Source organism: Nyctibius grandis, chromosome 2, assembly GCF_013368605.1.
Source record: "Nyctibius grandis isolate bNycGra1 chromosome 2, bNycGra1.pri, whole genome shotgun sequence".
Lineage (NCBI taxonomy): Eukaryota > Metazoa > Chordata > Aves > Nyctibiiformes > Nyctibiidae > Nyctibius > Nyctibius grandis.
The window spans coordinates 22,028,259-22,050,382 of NC_090659.1; the positions used below are offsets into that span (position 1 = coordinate 22,028,259).

General features: G+C 39.0%; 1 protein-coding gene across 3 annotated transcripts in view; it reads left to right on the forward strand.

The window, feature by feature from the left end:
- The window catches only part of DYRK1A (dual specificity tyrosine phosphorylation regulated kinase 1A), an 89,520-nt gene that overhangs the window by 39,876 nt on the left and 27,520 nt on the right, over nt 1-22,124 (forward strand). The window contains exons 1-2 of one of the 3 annotated variants that reach the window (XM_068418093.1): nt 6,448-6,673; nt 20,582-20,787. In XM_068418093.1, coding sequence (XP_068274194.1) covers nt 6,601-6,673; nt 20,582-20,787 — 279 coding nt within the window. In that variant the 5' untranslated portion in view covers nt 6,448-6,600. Of the gene's footprint in view, nt 1-6,447; nt 6,674-20,581; nt 20,788-22,124 lie in introns of those variants that run through there. The other 2 variants (XM_068418101.1, XM_068418110.1) reach the window with 2 other exon arrangements.

A 22,124-nucleotide genomic window follows, 5' to 3' on the forward strand; every position in this document is an offset into this window, starting at 1 on the left:
TAGGAATTTTTGTCAGTGTTGAGAACTAAAAATTCTGTTCCGTATGCAGAAACGTGTATGGATGGTTTCTTTAAAAATTATGATAGCTGTATTGTCCTTGATAAAGAAAGACAGGAGAATGTCCAGTGAGAGGTAAAAGTGCAAAAGGAAAAGTAGAAGTGTAACCATTTCTTTTCATTTGTGGGACTTTAGTTAGTCTATGATTTTTTGGGGTTCTTTTGGTTTTTTTTTGGTGTGTGGTTTTTTTTTTCTATTTCCTCATAATGGTATTTAATACAAAGTTTACATTCTTACTTGGCACACATTAGCCTAGACATATTCACTTACTTTGTTATTTTTTTAACATGTCAAGGTTAGATAGTTGAACATTTTTCCTTTGTCATCACTAAGCCAGTATACTGAAATTTTTTGATCGTGCATTTCTGTAAATAAAAGAATTGTAGCTTCCCACATCAGAGTTCTTTCTTATTCCCTCTTCAAACAGGATATTGGAAACTTTGAAGAGAAAATGTGAAGAGGAATGCTTCAACATAGACTAAACAAGGCTGTAGGAACCTATCAGGTCACATTCTTGCGTGGAAGGGTTCTCCTCATGACAGGAAGATACACTGTCTCTTTTTGGATGAGCACACTCTAGCTCAGTCTTCTATTTATTGGAGCTTTAAACTCTAGGCAAGACAGGAGCACCAGCAGGTTTCAAGATTCTCTCTACAGATAACTTGTTTCAGCCTCAGAAACAAGCAGACAGATAAGTGTCTTGAATCCTGTGCCTTTGGAGAAGGGGCAGTAGGCTCCTGATCGTTAGTCTGCAGTGTGCCCAGGTGCAGACCTCTGATTTGCTTTGTGGTCAGAAGACTAACCTCCCTTTCACCTGTGAGGTGTCTCCTGAGTTTTTCAGGCCTACTGAGAATTCAAGAGATGTTCACCATAATGTCATACTCATGAGTATGGTAGAGACAGACCGTTTAGAAAAGTTTCAAGAAAAACAGAGCATATGCAACCAAAAGCACAGTCTCTGGGCCAACCTTATGACAGTTTCCGTGTCTGTAGAAAAAGCAGTGCTATGGCCAAATATGAATGTGCTTAGTGGTTCACTACTGAGGACTTCACTTTCCTTGAAAATCTGTGGAGGTTAAAGTGCAGCCAATTGGGGACTTAATTGCTACTACAAACTTGTTTCTCATGCCCAAGAAGATGGTTTGGTTTGCTTTCTCTGTATGATACCATGAGCATTTTAGAGAAATCCCTCCATGGCCTTTGAGACATGCTTATGCAGGAAGACAGATCAGGTTACGTTATTCTCCATCTTCTCTACAGTTGTGGAAGCCACAATGAAATAATTATCAGCACATGAAGAAGGCTATCTCTGCCTTGAGTCCTTTTAATACTGTTTGTTCATCATTAGTCTCTGTGCAGCTCTACCTTTTCATATCATTCCCATTTTGTAGCATAAAGTTTAATCGTTGCTAAAGGTGGCCAGTACCACGGGACTCTCAAGAGTCTCCCATGCTTCCTTCTTGCAAATAATGGCAAAGGCAATTTTTCCATTTCTGTCCACTCCCTTTTGTTTCTAGAGATGTTAGGAAGTCTCTCCCCTTACCCTTTTGTGGGGCAGAGGAAGAGAAAAAGAGGGGAAGTCCTCTATGGCGCCTTCTGTTTGTACGTGATATGGCTCTCTGAAGTTGCTAAGAATTGTGGCATTTCTGCAAATTCCTATAGAAGTCTTGAAGAGCCTGCCTGAGATTGACTGACATTTTGAAACAGTTTTGTGCTAGCTTGTACAGCAGTGCCAGTGAACAACACCGTATTGCTTTCAACCCAGATGCTTTGGCAAATAGCAGCTTCATGTGTTGCCACTGCTTGGCATAATGACTGATACTACAAAGCAGTAGCAGGTGGTTTGGATTTTTTCTGCTCATTCTGCATCAAGTCCCTATTTTTTGCAGTGGCTTTGGAGCATGATAAACAATATTGCTCTTTTCTTTCTGGTAAGGATTTTAAATTCTTAGATGCACTTGATAAAAAGTTGGGCTCAATGGCAGTCTACTGGATGAGGATACTAAGTTACCCAGCTCTAGTTTTCTTTTACAAACACCTTACAGGTGGCAGATACTATGCTTGTTTTATACTTTCCTGACAAAATTCATCACTGTAGTAACAGAAAGTCCTATAACTTTGAAGATTGTTTTATAACCACTCTAGTTTATGTCCTGCTGTCAGTAACACTCCTTCTGTACACCTTTTCAAGCATCTTTTCCCACAATGGCTTAACATAGCCTTCGGTCTAATAAGTCTGCTTTTTCAGTCGTGGGGAGGAGGCCACTTCAAACTTTTTCTCTCTTATCTTAGCATTTACTTGCTAGAGAAGAGTCATGCTGTTAAAATGCACATCTTCAAGTGTATGTTTGCCAGAGTCCTCACTGTGGTAGCTGCCTGCCATGAGGCCCGGTGTTTCATAAGCATTGGCTATATATGCCCATTCATTCCATAGAGCTGAAGAGATAACGTGCCTTATTACAATAATTCTTGGATTAGAAAGTTTCCTGTTCTGGATATTGTGTTTGTTTTAAAAAATGTAATGAGAGATTTTGTTGTTTCTGAATCAGGTAAAATTATGTTTCATTCTCTTACTTCACTGAGGACACACTTTTAAAATTTACCATAATGCTGATGCTTTGAAATGCATTGGTACCTAGCCTTTTAAGATAATGAGATCATGTGTTGATTGTTTCACTTTTCCTGACTTGCAATGCCTAGACTCTTGGTAACGTGACATGTTAGGAGATTGTGGTTCTTCTGCATTACAGTACAGTTGTGTGTGGTGCCTATAAATGTAACATTCAGTATGTGCTTATGAACTGGAAGTATACTCTGACAAGACCACTGGCACAGTTGTGTTTGAAACTCTGTAAGAATTAAAAGCCTGCAGGGGTTAGAACTTCGTTAGCATTTATGCTATGAACTGAACTTGTGATGATCTTTTCACAGAACAGAGTTAGCTGAACCTTGAAGAATTGCTTGTCTGTTTAGTGTTCGGATCCCATTAATATTTTTACATAATCCCCTTTCCTTAAAAACAATCAAGTCTCTTTCCTTAGGTGGAATGTTGTTCTCCCTCTGCACCTCTGTGGAGGCAAGAAACCCAAACCAAACCCAAAACCATGTCTAACCATCTGGTCAGAATTTCCTTGGTGTAGTTTATATATCCTTCAGGGAATAGTGGAATGATTTCTTCCCTCCCTGCCCCATTTCTGCACCCCCTTTGAAGTAACCTGTCTTTTCTGGTGGCCAGAGTGTACCTCGCTATCTCTGCGTTGTTCCCCGTATGGATGCTGCGGATGCATGTGACAGGCAGCTCTCTCAGTAGCTTGCTCTGAGAATTGGCCTGTAAAACTGGAGACTGATGGAAAGAGATGCTTAAATGTTACAGTTGAAGCATGGCAATTGGAACACGTTGTCTTTGGCTTATGCATCTTCCATAATTTCCCTAGAAGAGAGGGGGCACTTTTTGGAAAGGAGGAGCCCAGTCATGGCAAATGTGAACTCTAGTCTCTGCTTACAGAGTTTTTGTAACCTGGAAATAAGATTTATAGATGCATGAGGCTGAAGTTGTAGACAAAATTTACAGGTTTTAAATTTGCACAGCTTTGGTACTTGAATGGTGTTGCTCTGATCATTATTATTGGTATGAAAAAAAAAAACCCCAATTTTAATAGTTAGCTATAATTTTTTAATACATATTGCTTAGTTTGTACTAGAAATAGTAAAGCCTTTGAAGGAAATGTATGAGTTACACTTCAAAAATAATTTTCTTAGATCATAGTAGTATCCTAAAGGAATAGCAACACATTTTTTTTTTTGTTTTGTGGGTGTTTTTTGTTATTTTGCCTTTTAAATTTTTTTTCTGATTTAAAATTTGTGCTGCTTGAGAGAAGTGAATGCAATTTACAGTGAGCCCTGCTTTGGGGTCGTATTGTTGTTTGGATTAATGAAACGTGGCATCACTGTCTTTTGGTGGTTGCTAGTTGCAAGTATGTATTCAAGTATACTTAAGTTTTTTCTCATTGAAAGCTAGTACTTCAAAATGAGGAAAATCAAAAGAAGAAATTAATTAAACGTAAAAGTGTGTATACTAAATACAGAAATTATTACAAAGGCAGGAAATTGGTCTTCCAAATGCATGCTTTGGAATTGCGAGGTTTCACTGTACTTGTGAAAGCTTGGTTTTATTTCTGATTCTAGTTGGAGTTCCCTGTGATTAGCAGTAGCTAGATACTGAAATGTTGTTAACTTTTTATTGGGGAATGATTTGGTGTTTAATTACTTGAATTAGTCTGAATGTAGTTGTCAGGAAGTAAGGACTGGCTTGAAACAGCTATTGTAAAATGCTGCTGTCAGAATATCAGTTATCAAATCGTTGAGAACACAGCAGAAAAATTATTTGGTTACAATTTACAACTTGTGTATATTTTATAGAAGAAAATAGTTCTGGTGCTTCCAGTCAACTTTGGAGTTAGGAAAAAACCTTTTTGAATGTTATTATTTTTATGAACTATAATATAGGTTTATATGGACAGCATTCATAGGAGTTTCTAAGTATTCTGTTTTTAGAAACTATCAGAATATCTGTTTTTAGTACAGAGTATTAAAACAGTGTACTGTCTCCAAATGCAACATAACTGCTCTGTTAGTTGCCAAAACTGAGTATGTACTATAAACTTCTGTTTGAGTGAAATTAACTGTTGTAAGATCATATATGAAATCAGCCATTGAAGCCATTCCTTGGAATCATTACACCAGCAGATTTCCTCATGATCGAGGTGTAATTTTTAATGGTAGATTTTTTTGTTGTTCAATTTGTCACTTAAAAAGCCTTCTGTGTATCTATGTCTAGAAAAGACTTCTGTTCAACATGAATTAAGTGTATGATATATTAATTTTTTGCCAGCATAGCAATCTCAAATAAAGTGTTCTATAGCCAGTTTGAAATTAGTAAAGCAAAAGGACTTGCAATATCAATAGGTCTATGCATAATCCAAATCCTGCAAGTGGAAGGGAGGGGACATAGCATAAATTCTGAAAATGCTTGCCTGTGTACCAAGTAGTTTAATTTTTGCAGTTGGTTTTATTTTAAAATTTTCAGCAGCATCTCAGATGAAATCTACCTTTATGATGAAAATCAGAATACAAGTTGGATTGACATAACATAGTGAAATAGTTTGAAAATACATGTGATTCTTTAACCGTGGTATAGAGTTAGAAAGATTCGGCATCATTTCATAATACTGTATTTATTCAAACTACAAAAGTACTTTCAGATCCTCCCCCTCTCTCCTGAAAGCTGTTTTCTTTGGTCAGGTATTGAATAATTTATATCATGTGAGACTATTGCACATGATGTATTCATCCTTGTTTAGCTCTTACATTAATGGTTTGGCATGCTAGCTGTACATTGATATGGTAGATGCTTTCCATTTTTTCTGTACCAACTGTTTAAATATATCTTGTGCCTCAGTAACTGCAAATGGGAAATGACTTGAATTATTCTATTTCCCTTGATGGTTTTTATGCGTAGGAAAAGATTCCTTTTTAATATATATGTATTTAGTACAATAGATTAAAGGAGAGCTTTAAAAATGATTCAGATATTTATGCTAAATGATCAGCTGAAAATGCACGTGCAATCTGAAAAGTGAAGTTTAGACATTAGGCTAGCTGTTAGCCACGGGTATTGATTAGGTACAAAATATTTGGTGTTTTTCACTTCTTGAGTGGATAGTATGGTTTGATATGTTGCCACGTAGCAGGTAATTTGTATTCAGTCTTTATTTTGCACTGTAAACTGGAAATTGTAAGTATTGTTATTTATATCCTCTTTGGAGGTGGGGAAAAGAGAAGACACTGCAGCAATACAAGAAACTCTTACTTAACTGCTGATAAAAGTATTACTTTGAAAGGACAGTTGAGCAGACTAGAAGGATTAGTGCTGCAAAGTACTGGCCCAGGCTGGATCGCTTGGAAAATCTTGTAAGCGTATAGTCAGATAACACTCTGCTGCTGCTTACTGCTGTTGCTGGTGTGCTCTTACAGGGTTTGCTAGATGAGCATAAATCAAAAAGCAGTAGTTTAGTTTAAAAAGCTAACATGAGGTAAAGAATGGATGGAATTGATTTTTGTATGTGTCAGAGAGGTTGGTGCAAATACTAGGATAACTGTATGTATTTTAGGACATATAAGGAAATATTTTAGTAGTTTTACTATTGATAAAATTTCCAAAATTAAGTTGTTAAATCTTCTAAATAAAGGAGCCAGTAAAACTTTAATTTCTCTTAGCATCAGGCTGTGGGCGCTTTTAAAAAGCAGATTCTGTGATTCAGATCTGAAAAGTTTTGAGCTTCATAGAGATTGATAAAGAAACACAGAGACTCTCTGCCTCCTCTTTAGCAATGACCCAGGTTAGTGGCTGACAGAAAGTCATAGCCCTCCTTTAGCTGAGCGGTGGTCAGAATAGTGTCACGATCCTTTGAGGGTTTGAGACACAGAGGCTGCTGCTGCTGCCGCCCAAGCTTTATATCCTGTACCTGGTATGTATCTGGACAGATGTTGGTTGCCGACGTTAGGCACCTTCCACAAGCACTGGGGAATGAGAAGCACACAAACCCCGATCTCCCAGGTGAGTGAATTGCAGTAGCACTTTCACATCACTGTCGGGCTGTGGAAAGTGAAGTAAAACATGCACAGGATCACTTGCATCCGCCGCGGTGTAGAGGGAAGCTGCGCAGCTGCGTTCTGCTTTTGAAGAGAGAGGCAGTTGCTTCCAGAGTAAGTCTGTCAGTCTTTGCATTTAGAGACTTCATTTGAAGGGGGCTGAGCGATGCCGGTTTTCAAAACGCGCATCTGTGTGTGTGGGAAGGGAACCTCCTGGGGAGCGTGATGGTCAGTAGCTGCTGTACTCCCCCATGTATTCACACTGTCATATGCAGAGACACTTAATGGCAAATATTTTCTTTTGGATAAGCTTAATTTTTGAAAAAAAAAATATTTTTGAAAAAAATTTGCTTATTTCTTGTGGGATACTGCAGTTTCTTATGTTCAGTCTCTTGGTGGTTCAGTTCGGTTAAATGAACTGCAGCTCATTTACTTAAAATCTGTCAGTGGGGTAAATAACGAAGGAGGCTCTTTCTTTAGTCTTTTTCCTTTTCCTTAAAAACAAACACATATAGTGCCTGTGAAAAAGGGGTGATACAAGTAGCACGTACGATCTGATACAGTATAGCAGCCTATATAATTGTATAAGGTGATCGAACTAAGGCAGTGAAAGGGCGCTTCCCTGCTCTTAACTGTTGTGCAAAAGCCCTCTGAAGAATTTTAGCCGAGAGACAGCAGACCTGAGAATGCGTACGGTCTTCTCGGGCTGCTTTACCCTCCGGGCCCTTCGGGGCGCGTTCCGCGGGCCGTCCCGCGGCGGGGCTGCTGTGCGGGAGGGGAAGTTCAAACCCTCACGCACCGCTGAGCTGTAATCCCCGCGTATCGTTACCGCATCACCCTGCCCTTGCTGTGGGGGTGAAATGTAGAACATGAGTCTAATCCTCGGTAGATGGAGCTAATTTTGCTTTAAACTGGAAAGTGTTAACACCAACTTGAAAATGTGACAAAGCTCAATTGCATTTCTTGTTTATTGCTTTGCTTTCCGATTGGACAATGGGCGGCAGCTCTGCCCTGGCAACTGCGGGCTGCGATTTGCATAGCCCCCTTTGATTGGCCGCTTGGCTGACGAGCTCGCCCAATCCGGCGGCGGGGTTTCGGTGGTAGGCTATGCTAATTACCCGCTGTTGCTGGGGTTCGGGGTGGTTTCCGCGCGCCGTGCTGCTGCATTGTGTTGCCCGGTGAGCGGCGTTGATAAATGAGCAGTTAATGATCTGCAGCAGCGCCCGCGTACTGCGGGCGGGCACGGCGCTCCGAACGGTAGCGAAGGGGGGATTTAATGGCTCTCCAGGCTCGCCCTCTCGCTGTACTGGCCGTGTGAATATATTTGTGTGCATGGACCTGTGTGTCTAGATGCATATTAAAAAATGTGTGTGCATGTATACACCACAAAAAAAAAATCTTCACTGGAATAGCTTGAAACCAGGGGAGAGTGCTGCCTGGATGGAAGAGGACTGTTCTCGCTCTTTCCCCACTTAATTGTCCTATTTTCTCTTAATCGAGGTGCCTTGTACTGAGGTAACCAGATTTATGCAGAAAGCACGGCTGTGAAACGTTAATAAAGTCAGCTTTAATATCAGTACTTCCTAAAATGCAATAACCCCTGTATCCGAGATAAGTATCTGTAGCTGGTGCGAATATAGAATAATCTATTTCTAGAACACACACTTGCCTTTTAAAAATGGTGTATTCACATGTCTTCCCTCCCCCTCCCCCCAAAAAAACACACCAAAAACCAAACCCCACCTCAGCTGTAACAGTTGAGTCTGGATTTTTTTCTGTCCTGCATGTCATTCCTGCCTAAGAATATTGGGAAATCTGATCTTAAAATATTTTTGTTGCTTAAATCTGCGTCTGTTTGGGTTGTGTTTTTTTTTTTTCTTTTTCCCTGCTTTCCAAACCTGCTTTTTCTCTTCTTCAATCGTGGATTAGTTTACCTTCTTCAGTCCTCTCCCCCAGTCCCTCCCTCTGTCTTCCTTAGCTGTCCAAATTGTGGGCTTTCTTTGCATAACTACTCACATCCTTTCTGTCCAACTCAGTAAAACTGACTGTAAGGTTAATGAATTATTTAACTGAGTAAATCCATCTATATAGGTTTCGTGTTCTTCCCCCCCCTTCACCTTAGCATAGGTATCAATATATGTCTGAGGTTTGATACCACCTAGCATTTACTAGTAATGGTGGAAATTACTTTCGCTGGCATATTTTTGGTTAGGTGTAACCCTGGTGTCAGCAGATTTGGAATCCATCGAGTTCAGTTGGAATTGGAATTTTGGTAAAAGTGGTTCCATTTGACAGCTATTTTTTGTGAAATATTTTTTGAGAAACATCTATGCAGAAAATAATTTTTAAATTTTTACAGATTTGGATTAATTGGTATTTTAATACCAAGAGAACAGACAGCATTTTCATTATTTAATGCTTATACCTAGGACTAAACAAGTTCTGTTTTTTAAACTAAACACTGGAGAGCATTAGTTCAGATGACTGATAGTCTGCAGCCATTTACAAGTTGCACTCATCATGAAGACCAAAGCTTACTGTTAAAAAGCAGCCTATGATTAAATCTGATTTTTATTTTGCTGAAATTTTAATTTTTCAACTTTTCTAAACCCTTCAGAAAACTTGACAGCAGATGTAAATCTGATTGCTCTTGAATAAAGCAAATGTTTCCTTTTAATAGGGAAACTTGGTGATTTCTAGTGCCTTTTAGAAGCTAAAAACTAAGATAAAATATAGTTTGTGTGTACTTGCAGTGGAGTTTGCTTGAAGCCTTCTGAAATGTGAGTATAGAGATTCTTTTAAAGCATGTTTAATGGAACGACTTTCATAAAATCATGTCAATTTAAACTTTATGTCACAAGTTCTGTTGTCTATTACGAGATTACCATTACTTATAAAATACTTTTCTCCTTTACGCTTTTTTACGTACTGAATTTGACAGAACTTTCTGTATAAAGTGTTTTCTATTTGCATTTGTGTTTTTCACAGGTTGCACTGGGAACTGAAGGACAGGTGTGGGCTATTCACCTAGATTAAATATGCTTACATAGTTGGAATTAAATAGTTGTTTTAAAACCTTTGTTTGGAATAATATTCACACTTCGTTCTTTGTTTCTATTTTAAGAGCTGTTATGAACTTTCACCACGATCTTAAAAAAAGTAGGTCTTAATTTTCCATTTCTCTTTATATTCCCTCTTTTTAAATGGCAGGCTTTCCATTAAATTAGAAAACTTATAAACTGCATAACCTTAGAATAATTGCATGAAATCATAAAATAAACATAAATTTGTAGGGGGAGAGAAAAAAGAAGTATCAGAACCCTCGCCTTGGCACATTTCCACCAGCACTGGTGTCCTCTGAAAAAATAAGTGTTTTATTCTTTTGAATATTTTAATAAAATTTTAATCTTTTTCAGTTTTAAAGCAAATGTTAGTCCTCTTCTTTAAATATAGTTTATTAAATATTCAATAATTAAGTGTTGATTGCTCAGCTGTTCGGTTTGACTTACTCATTTGCATAATATAAATACCATGTTGGGCTGAATCATCAGCCGAACCACTTCAATTTGACCAGTGTTTCTCAAGCAACAGGTTTATGAAGAGTTATGATGAAGAGTTGGACAGAGATACAATGTGGTAGGAAAACTTCTGAAGAATATTAAATGCGTATTAGAAAAAGATAAAACCTTCAGTAATAAATATCTTGGCGTGTATACAGTTGCGCAGTTGAGAATGCTGCTGCTTCTTGAAATACTAAAGTATCCTCTCTTGGAGTATCACATGAAGGCAGTGTGTCAGAAGGAAGCTTAAAAAAGAAATAAACCAATCCTCAACACTAGAATAAACAAAGTTGCTGATGTGTAGCCTCTCATTCATTTCTTCATGTCACTATCATTGCCTCTTTGCAGGAGGGCAGCCTTAATTTTTGTTACTATTCAGTAGAGGCCATCAGATGAAAAAGGCAAGTTCACAACAAACAAAAGGAGGTGGTGCTGAATGCTGCCTGTGAGTAAGCTGGGGAGTCTTTTGCCATGCAATCTTCTGGATGCTAAAAGCTGAAATGCAAAAAGTGGTTCAGAAAGTCCATGGAAGAAAAGGATGCATGATATATGTGTATATATACACGTTAATCACAAAGACTCTGCTTCATGTAATTCCTGGACTGGAGGCTAGATGAATATGCCAGGCACCTACTGCTGTATGCTTGCCCTGTTCTCCTTCAAGATGACTGCTGTTGGCCACTTTCAGAGACAGGACACTGATTTGAATGCTTCTTTGGTTTGATATATGAGTAATTCCTATGTTAGTGCCTCGTTGTTTGAAAGAACTATGTTACTTTTCAGTCCTTAGTCCAGCATGAATCAAGTACCCCTTTTTGTTTGGTTTTGTTTGCAAGCACAAATGGACATCCATTTCAGACCTCTCTCATTTGGTTTACTTTTCCCAAATTCTTGAAACCTAAACTGTAAAGCTGCTCCTCTGTGAGGCTCCATAAAACAGATTTACCTACTAATATGTGTTTCTTGTCTTTGTAAAGTCTTTCAAATTCTATATATACAAAATCAGAAATTTAAAATCATGGAATCCTTTTGTGTTTAACCTGTGTCTCCCTGTTTTTCTGCAGAACAGGATAAAATCCAGTTTCATAAGAATATTGCAGAAGGAAATCGTTGTTTGTGAATTACATGGATGCAAAAACAATGACTACTGTATAGAATATATTTGCAGACAGTAATAATTTCATTTGGAGCACAGTCTGAGGAGTGTCAAGGGATATCATGTTAAATACAATGAAAATAAAAGGATCTATTGTGTGGCAACCTATTCAGTGAGCACTACTTCCATTCTGTCCCTTAAAATAAATCAAGTATTCATGTAATTAAATAGTATCATAACTTATTTACATTTAGAGGCACTAAATTAAAACTGTGGAAGTATTGTGGTGTTTCTGAACTTCTGTGCACAGTACTCTTCAATTTTCATGTTCTTTCAGTCCAGTGTATACTTAGGTGGAGGCTTCTTGTATATGCGAAGGCCTGTACATAGGTTCGATTCTCACTGTTTACTTATGGGATTGTAGGTTGTTTTCAGACATGCCCTTAGGCAGTCTGCTTCTCAAGGATAGAAATGTGAAAGCAGAGTTCTCATAGAGCTTAAAATTTTGACTTTGAAAGTTAGAGTACTTGTGTTTCCTGTAGGTTACAGCTGAGAATTTTGGCAATCTTGGGCTTCATTTATAAAAGAAGTAGTTTCATGTCACAAAATTTTCTTAGTTCTAAGATTCTCCAGAGTATACTCAAAGTAATATTTATATGTTAATGAAATATAGATTTATATAGTGTTGCCAGTGGATTAAATCTTAAGTTGCTCATGAGTTTTAGAAATTTCCTTCTTTTGTGGGAGGATTATAGTGAGCAGTGGCATTTAGTCTTTCTGGTACCAGATTTTTGAAGTGGCTAGGGAGAGATACATACCACAATCTCTCCCTGTCACAGGTCTTAGTCACCGTATTTCTACAGTAGAGGAAACTAGTGTCCCCTGAGTGCAGGCCTTACTGCACAAAAGCAATAAAGCACATGCATGCAAGTCCTGTCCAAAGTCCACCTGAGCTGCAGCTCATCCAGGGAAGAGGATAGCCAAGACAGGCACAACAGTGTCAGAAAAGTTAACGAAGCCTCCTCTTGGCCTGTCTTTTCTCCAGGTTTCTTGCTCTGTCTCTGCCATATGACCAGACACATGACAGGCAAGTCATGTCAAAGGTCTGCAAACTATTGGGAAAGATGGCAACCAGAAGTAATTTTATGTCAACTACTAAGCACTTTGTCTTCTCTACAGCTCCGTCCGTTAGGAAGGAGCACAAGCAGAAGGATTCTGTGGGCTGGGTGGTGTTGGCCTAGTGCACAGGACTTGAGAGGGTGGTTGTTTCTAAGTTTAGGACTTAATTTTGCTTTGAGAGAAAGTAGCGTTTGGCATTTCTGTACAGGGAAGTTCACTGAATAGTTATTGTAGAATAGCTCCTGAAGTAGCCATTCTTAATAATATAATCCCCCCACAATAATATAGTTCCTCCAGAGGAGGGAACTAGTGTGGGATATTTATAACTGAGTTGTTTGTTCAGCAGTAGCTGATGCAGGTAATTTCCCTTTGTTCCCTGGGTTCATTCTCTCAGTTTTCCTCATTCCCGAGCAAACTGAGTGAAGTCCGTGTACCTTCACATTCTCATGCAGTCGTTTTAAATGCAATGCATGAGGACAATAGGCAAAGCAGTGTTTCAGTAGAGCAGTAGTTCACTTAGAGTTCAGGTTGGCGTATGCTTATTGCTTAAAAGGTGATTGTTCTAAACTCTAAAATCCCAAGTGCTTGACATTTATTATGCTTAGGCAGAACTCGGGTAGGTCTAACTTGTCTTAAACATGGGTTTATTTGAGCAGAGAGTTCTCAAGATACAAGTGTTTGTTGCTAATTGCTCACTGTCTGTTTTAGGATGTGCTAATACAGCGCAGAGGTGGTTGGGTATTAAAGCAATGCAGAGATCAGTCTTCTCGCTTTTCCAGGCTCGTTTCTTAGAGGTATACTCAACGTAATAGCTGAGGTATCATAATGCTCGTTGGTACTGAGAACTTTTCCAAGCATGGATTTTGAAAAACAAGGTTGACCAGAACTCTGCAAAACGATTAACTTTGCAAGAAAATGTGGATTGTGTGTGAAGGAAGAGGGCTGTACAGTTCCTCAACTAACAGAGGATTTTCTCTGAGGAGACATTTGTCTGTTTTCACATTCAGCTATTTGAATACAGAAAAAAAATTAACAAGAAGGTAGATACCTTCATCTGTGGTGGTATAGCAGGGATTGTCTGAAGCAGTCATATGCAGTACTAAGAACGACCATACTTGGTCTGTGGTGTAGGCCCACAAGCTCTTGAACTCTGAGTGTGGAAATGAGAATACCCATTGTGGTGAATGATACAGTTCACACTTCTATTCTCTGGTTGTGTTTTCTGGCAGGTTCTCATTCAGCTGTGAACGTATTACTGAGATGGATCACCTCTGCATGTTGCTGAATGACCCAAACTGTAGGTAGCAGAGATAGAATAGGGAAAGGGAGGATGGGACCAGGAGGGAGAGGAGGTGAAGGGAAGCTCAAAACATTTAGGGTCAAAGCAATGATCTTTGTAGGGAAAATGTTGAAGAGCAGGAAGAAAAGTACTAGCAATGCCAAGAGAATGAAAGAAGATGAGTTGTGCAGAGCAGAAAGTTTCATACTTCAAAATGAGATGACCCCACAGTCCAGGATAAACCCCCACCCCCAAGGAATATTGCCACTGATTCCAATTTAGTTCTGCATTATTTCTGCCAGTTAAATGCTATTGTGCCATACTTTACTGATCTTTAATTTATGGATCCAATAAGAAATTCTGCCTCTTCTTTGAGCTGAGTTGAAGAAAGAGGTGGGAAAATGGGGACAGTGACATTATTAGGAAAGAGCCAAAGTAGTGATCACTGCCTGGAAGCCAGATGCAGAGGAATTAGGTGCAGAAGAAGCTACAAAGTTGTTGCAACTTTAAAAGAAATCAGTTACCCAGACAGCAGGTTAGTGTAAGTTCTCAAACATGGGGAGTGACTACATTTAAACTTTTAGAAGTATGAAACAGAATGCTGGTGTGACTTTCACTGCTTTTACCTGCTTCATCTTGCACAACAGTCAATAGACAGTGAAGTATTTTTAAGGCTGTTGCAAAGGTTATGTTATCAAGTAGAGAAAACTCTTATCTCCTGGTGTCATGAAATCAAGATCAGCTGCTGCACTGAAAGATGCTTTTGACAGTCTTGAAGGCAAGCTTGTGTAACTCACAGGGTCAGAAGTGTTACAATGGTCTTTTTTTGGTTTTAATTTTTGATCGTGAGGTAAGTAGGTATGAAGAGATATTAAGGAAATGTCACTTCTTTTAATGTTCTAATGATTTTAATGTCTGAGTTTGTCTCCTTTTTTATCCTTCACTATGAGTATACCTAAACAGAATACTCTGGTAGAACTGTGACAGAGGGACAAAGAGAGTCACATACGTACATTGCGAAGCAGAGTATATATTTAATGAGTTGGGTGACAGAAATGCAAAGAAACTATCTAATTGCTATGGGGATTTTCAATATGCAGTCCCACATGACAGAGGAGCTGATCTAACAACTCCTTGATTCAAAGAGAGAAATCCTGTCACGTACTTTGTGCTGACATTGGTGGCACAGAATCACAGAACCGTTGAGGCTAGAAGGGACCTCTGGAGGTCACCTGGTCCAGCCTTCCCCTGCTCGTACCCGGCCACCTAGAACTGGTTGCCCAGGACTGTGTGCAGTTGGGTTTTGAGTATCTCCCAGGATGTGTTATCCGCAGCTTCTCTGGGCAAGCTGTGCCAGTGCCCAGTCAGTGACTGGGGGAAAGGCTGTAGCATGCCTTCCAGTTTTATTAGACATCAATCAGTCTTGTCCAGAGAACAGACTTTACAATGGCCCAGTTGTAGGGAAAACATCGGTTGAAGTTTTCATATTCTTAGATACCAAATTGAAATTACCACAATACACAATTTTTTTCAGAAACAGTGATCCAGTCTTTGGGGGGGCACACTGTCACCTGCAACTCTTTACAGTCGATCAGTGAATATTTGTGCATTGCCCTATGTTGAAAGGAGAAGGCCAGCAATGCCTTCTTGGTTACCTTATGGTACTTTTTTGGGGAGGAGGTAATGTTTAAATGAGTTATGTAGACTGATGTCAAAATAAGAACAACAGGATCTAAAATGGTGAGGTAGGAAATGGAATTGTGAAACTGCATTGTTTTTAAAAATCTATGCAAAGTTGTTCCAAAAATTTCCCTAAATTAAATCAACTGTATTTCATTTATAGACTGTTCAATAACTACCATCTCAAGTATTTTTCTACTTTGAGTTACTAATTTCTTTGATACTTGGAAAAGTCATTTAAAACAAACCTATTTGGAATGAGGGAAATATTTCCCATCCTCAACAAATAAAGAGATCTATTCTTGAACTCGTGCTTTTCCACTGTGTTAAGTTGATGCTTTAAAGAAATAAAGCCTGCCTTCTTCTGCATGATAGGGCAATCCATTTTTGCAGTATCTTTATTTTCAGATATTTCTGAGTTATGAACATCTTTTGAGATTATAATTTAAGTTTTCTCATCACATTTATACTATTGGTCCCCCTTTAAACATTTTCTTCCAGTTATAGTTACAATGGTTTGCTCGTACGATAGCGTAGTATTTTATTAATGCTCATTTCTTCCTCACTTGTTACTTTCCAGAGACAGTAAATTTACAAAAGTCAAGAAGTTAGTATTTTCATCATTTATATTTTGCTTATATTACGGTGTATGGGATGTCACTAATGAAATAGAGTGTTCTGAAGAGCTTCACTTCAAAAGAGCTGTTACATTCATGACTGTGGGAGAAAAGGGACATATCCTCTCAAGGCTGAAATAAGGGATACCTTCTGTAGCTGGACCTTCTTTATGACAAATTCTGATTTAATCTCATCACAGGCAAATAAATGTTTGTTGTAAACATACATAAAAATGTAAATTTTTATGCCCATAAGATAATTCTACCTACTCCCAATCTGTAATCTCTTCCCTTAATGTACTTCATGTATAGAGATTTTGGCATACTTTTTGTTTTCTGTCACTTTGTTTACTTCCCAAGGTACTTCACAACATGTAATCATTTGAACTTACAGGGGTTAGAAAGGAAAATTGATGATTGACTAGACCTTGTTCCTTAGATATTTCTATCGTGTCAAAGTTATGGATGTGGAGTGGTAACGAGCTCCTGTGGATTTTAGTACTCCCGTGGTGGTCAGTAGATCACTTACTTTTTTGAATGTCTGGAGCTCTCCAAATGAACTTCAGCTACCAAGGGTTTTGTGAACCTCAATTAACGGATGTACACAAACATTCCTATTTCTATAGCTGACTGACTCCTCGGCCTAAAACTAAAGGAGGTCAAGATTGCTGTTCTAGCCAATTCTTCTTTCTCCCCTCATTTCTTCCTTATGTGCCTTAATGGCACATCTTCCTTATGTGCCATTTCTTCTTGGCTCATAATAGTCAGTTATGAGTGTTCTCTTGGGATTAGTTGTACCGGGGTAGGACTGCAGGTATCATGGAACAAAGTCTGAAATGTGGCAAGGGCAGCTATTTCATCAGGGACCATATCCTTAGTGTTACTTGGTTTTGTTGATAGCTGAGACTGCTTTCAGCAAGAGAAGGCTGTGAACTCATGTGTCTCTGTTTCAGTGGCATTAGGAAATCGTAAAGATGAACATTACTTTGCTACTGATCTTTTGACCCAGGTAGTTCTTGCTTGTTGCTAACATAGTTAAGGGCAGATACCACCATCTTCACAGAGACTATTAAAATGACTTTCTATTTGGTATAAGAACATGCTGTGTGAGCTAGCCAATTTCAGTCCATCTGCTTGTAATAGACTTCAGGTCATGAGACTCTAGTCAGGCCCTTGTATTTAATTGTGTCCCTTTCTCTGAGATTCAGTGCTGCTTGGTGAAGTTGGTTTACATTTCTAACAAAGAACAATAGTTTATAAAAAGTTTCTTGTTGGATACAATTTTTATTCACGTATGTTGACATCACAGGTTGTGCATGACTGACTTCCAAGCAAACAGGTAAATGCTTGTTAATCACAAACATTGAATCTTCAAAGAAAATTTAAATGGAATGAATAAAATAAGTTATTTGTCAAACTGCGATTCTTAGAGAAACTTTATTTGTGATTCTGCAGTCCAGTCACCTTGTTATAAATCATGAAGCTCTCTTTTCTGGGGAGTTGCTGTTGACTTAACTGAGTTGGTCCAACTGACCGTCATCAGTTTGCAAGACCAGGAAAGCTACAGCCTTATTGTCCTGCTAGTGGACTCGGGAGAGAAAGGGTGTGCAAGCATCAAAAGTTTAAATCTGAATGCTTTAAAGTTTAAAGCTGAATGCTGAAGAGTTTAAAGCTCCATGCTGCCAGGATTGTTGTGTGTATACATGTGAGCTTTCTGCTTTTTTAGGGACACATGCAAGTGCAGGATTTTTTAAAATAAAATTTGTTTTTATTAAGTTATCTAATTTGCCAGATACCTAGTATGCTCTTGGGAAACTGTGGCCTGGGGTAAAAAAGTACAAGAAATAAAACTTTTAAAGTAATTGGCTCTACAGTTTAGAATTAATGGTATTTTTTGACTATCTGATTTAAATATTGTTTTGACTTTTAATTCAGTCACCATGATGTTGCTGAGTGAGGTTATTGTTTTTTCAGGTTAAGCATAAAATCAGCAGAAATTAAAAGAGCAGAAAGTAGACATACCAAGTAATGTCTTGCATGTGTTCACCCATTCTTACAGGAGTGTTCAGTATATCTTGAAATGTAAATGTACACTAAATTTACTGAATTGTGTAGATGGAAGATTAACTCTGATTCTTTAGTAAAAATGGAGTCTAGATATTAAAATATAGTAGTGAGAAAAAATATTTATATACATTTTTTACGTGATCTGACAGATGCATTAATATTTAAAGGAACAATGATATCTTTGAGAGAGGTCAGCTGATGCTTTAGAATCTTTGCACATATTTCCCCCTGTATTTAAATGTGAACTTGTGAAGTTCATAATACATAATATATTTAAAAAAGAAGTCAACCATCTGTTGCCCACTTCATAGGTGAACATAAGATGTTACTTGGAATGAAAACCGAAAAAGATGCAAGTATTTAAAAAAGTTTACACTCAGATATTTAACTAATGTTTTCACTGTATCTTTAGATGTTGGAGGACAGTTTCAGAGATTGTTAGGATCCGTATTTGTGTTAAAAATCACAAAGTAGTTTTTAATGCACCTTTTACAGAAGAGTTAGAGTGATTTTCTGTGCAATGTTAAGTTGACTTAGCTTATAATGGTTTTAGGTCAGGAATTTCTTTATTTTATTTCCATTTGTAAGATCATCTTGATACTTTATCATGTTACCAGAGGCACCACCATGCACACGAAAAAAAAGGAGTTTTCATATACCATAGTTATTTCGTGATAGTGATTTTTTTGGCGGGGGGAGTGGTGGTGTGGGGTTTTTTTTTTGTTGTTTTTTAAGTAAAATGTTTGAAGATTTAATGAAACATTGTGAAAGTATGCGGGTGTTTATGTGCAACTAGTTCATTTTCTGGAGCAGTTTGTTTGGTTAGTCTTTTTAGTACTACTCAATTGTAGCACTGGAGAAAAATACCAGTGGTCTGTCAGTGAGTATTTCACTGTACAATTTTACGTCACCCCTTTTAAAGTAATAGTGATTATACTATGTATAGGCTTTCTTATTTATAGCTGTTTGAATATTATTTTGTCTTTTTTATTGAATATATTTTTCTAAAATAATCTTAATGTAAAATGATGTTTGATTTCATCCCATGCAGTTCTACTACCCTAATAGGTGCAGAGTCAATGATGCAGTATAATTTTCAGTATTTTATTTTCTCTTAACTTAGAATAGGTGGCAAATTGAGCAGTCAGTTACTTTTAAGAAAGTCAGATCGATGGGTGATGTTCATGTACTGTTTTCTACTGATTTTATTTTCCTTACAAGGTTTTGATTGTAAAGGAAATGGGGATTTCCCTTGCTGGTTAAGGTGCTTTATTATTTCACATCTTGCTTCTAAATTTAATCTTTACCAATACTTGTGCTTCCAGATTTCAGCTTGCACACGTATTCCTTCAGTGGCAATATTGGCTTCAGTGTGCCTGGCTGCTTGTCCCATCCTGCTCTGTCTCTTATGTTGTGCCAACATGGCATCAATTTAGAGAATTTCCCCCTTCTGGCGTAGTCAGCAAAAAACAAAAGGATGGATGTTAAATGTGGAACATGCTAAACCTTCATTAGCAAACAAAGAAAACGAAATTGTACTTTAATCTGTCCTCCACTGTTAGAGGACAGTGGAGATACAAGTAGACTATGCATCAATTAAGTGCCATCTAATGGATGTCTGAAGCAAGAGCTGAGAGGTTGTGGGATCTGTCTTGGTTAGAAGCAGATTCTGTGCCTGTGGAATTGGGCATTTTTCAGAATGTTACAGAATCTAATACTTTGGCCGTAGGGTTTGCCGTTCTCCTGCAACTTGACACCAAGTGTTTTGTTTGTCTCTTGCTTAGCAGTTGCTTTGCAGTTGCATCTTGCAGTCTGATTTCACCTTCCCAAAATCAAATTAATTCCAGTTACAGTGCTTGCTACCTATAGCTTGATGAAGCTCAACAGTAGGAGTCAGGAAGCTGAGTTGAAGTACAGTGTGCGTTGGAAGTGGGGTGGAAGTTAAAAAAGTATGCTAGTGAGCTAGGTAGTTTGTAAGAAGGCATAAACATTGATGCCAGGGAATATGAGCTTCTGAGGCTGGGCACTAGCTTTGCTTTTCTTTTGCTACAGTCATTCCCAAAGTTGCTGTAAGCAACCCTGAGAGACAGAACTTATGTGTTTTTCTGGCTTTCATGGAATCCATAGACAAAATTCGTCTCTTTGAAAACAATCCCAGTCAAATTCCAATTGAGTTATGACACATAGGTGAAGATGTTAGAAAAAGGATGTTAAGGATAAATAGGAATAAACGATTAACGAATAATTTGTCACAATGAAATGCGAAGAAGCGCTTCAGCTAGGTAATCTTTACATGAGGATGATTTCTGGGTTCATTGTGTATGAAAACTCTTGTCTGTGTTAAAATGGTGAAATTGTTAGTATTTATAAGCTCTCTAAGCTAAGAGATGGAGATTAACTGAGGTGAATTTTTTCAAGCCATTAACTGCATTAAAAACTCACGTTGTCTTTGCAGGAGGAGAGACTTCAGCATGCAAACCTTCATCTGTTCGGCTTGCACCATCGTTTTCATTCCATGCTGCTGGCCTTCAGATGGCTGGACAGATGTCCCATTCGCATCAGCAGTACAGTGATCGTCGGCAGCAGAACATAAATGACCAACAGGTTTCTGCCTTATCATATGCTGACCAGATTCAGCAACCTCTAACATTAACAAACCAGGTAAGTGATTAAAAAAAAGTCATTTTAGATGTAATAATTCTTTCTCTAAATATGGAATCATAGAATGGTTTGGGTTGGAAGGGACCTTAAAAGACCATCTAGTTCCAGCCCCCCCTGCCGTGGGCAGGGACACCTTCCACTAGACCACGTTGCTCAAAGCCCCATCCAATCTGGCCCTGAACACTGCCAGGGAGGGGGCATCCACAACTTCTCTGGGCAACCTGTTCCAGTGTCTCACCACCCTCACAGGAAAGAATTTCTTCTTAAGATCTAATCTAAATCTACCCTCTTTCAGTTTAATACGATTACTCCATGCCTATCACTAGGTGCCCTTGTCAAAAGTCCCTCTCCAGTTTTCCTGTAGGCCTCCTTCAGGTACTCGAAGGCTGCTAGAAGGTTTCCCTGGAGCCTTCTCAGCCCCAATTCTTTGTCTGTCTTCATAGGAGAGATGCTCCAGCCCTCTGAGCATCTTTTGTGGCCCTCCTCTGGACTTGCTCCAACAGCTCCATGTCCTTCTTATGTTGGAGCCCCTAGAGCTGGACGCAGTACTCCAGGTGGGATCTTGTGAGAGTGGAGTAGAGGGGCAGAATCACCTCCCTCAGCCTGCTGGCCACACTGCTTTTGATGCAGCCCAGGATACAGTTGGCTTTCTGGGCTGCAAGTGCACATTGCCGGCTCATGTTGAGCTTCTGATCAACCATCACCCCCAAGTCCTTCTCCTCAGGGCTGCTCTCAATCCATCCTCCGATCAGCCTGTATTTGTGCTTGGGATTGCCCCGACCCATGTGCAGGACCTTGCACTTGGCCTTGTTGAACTTCATGCAGTTTGCATGGGCCCACTTCTCAAGCCTGTCAAGTTCCCTCTGGATGGCAGCCCTTCCCTCCAGCACGTCGACCGCACCACACAGCTGGTGTCATTGGCAAACTTGCTGAGGGCGCACTGAATCCCACTGTCCAGGTAGATGACGCTCTTCCTTTATCCATCAGCACTGTAACCCTGTCGTAGAAGGCCACCAAGTTTGTCAGGCACGGTTTGCCCTCGGTGAAGCCATGTTGGCTGTCACCAATCACCTCACTGTTTTCCATGTGCCTTAGCATAGTTTCCAGGAGGATCTGCTCCATGATCTTGGCGGGCACAGAGGTGAGACTGACTGGCCTGGAGTTCCCTGGGACTTCCTTTTTTCCCTTTTTGAAAATGGGGTTATGTTTCCCCTTTTCCAGTCCATGGGAACTTCACCAGACTGCCACGACTTCTCAAAAATAATGGATAGTGGCTTAGCAACTTCATCCACCAGTTCCCTTAGGACCCACAGATGCACCTCATCAGGTGCCATGGA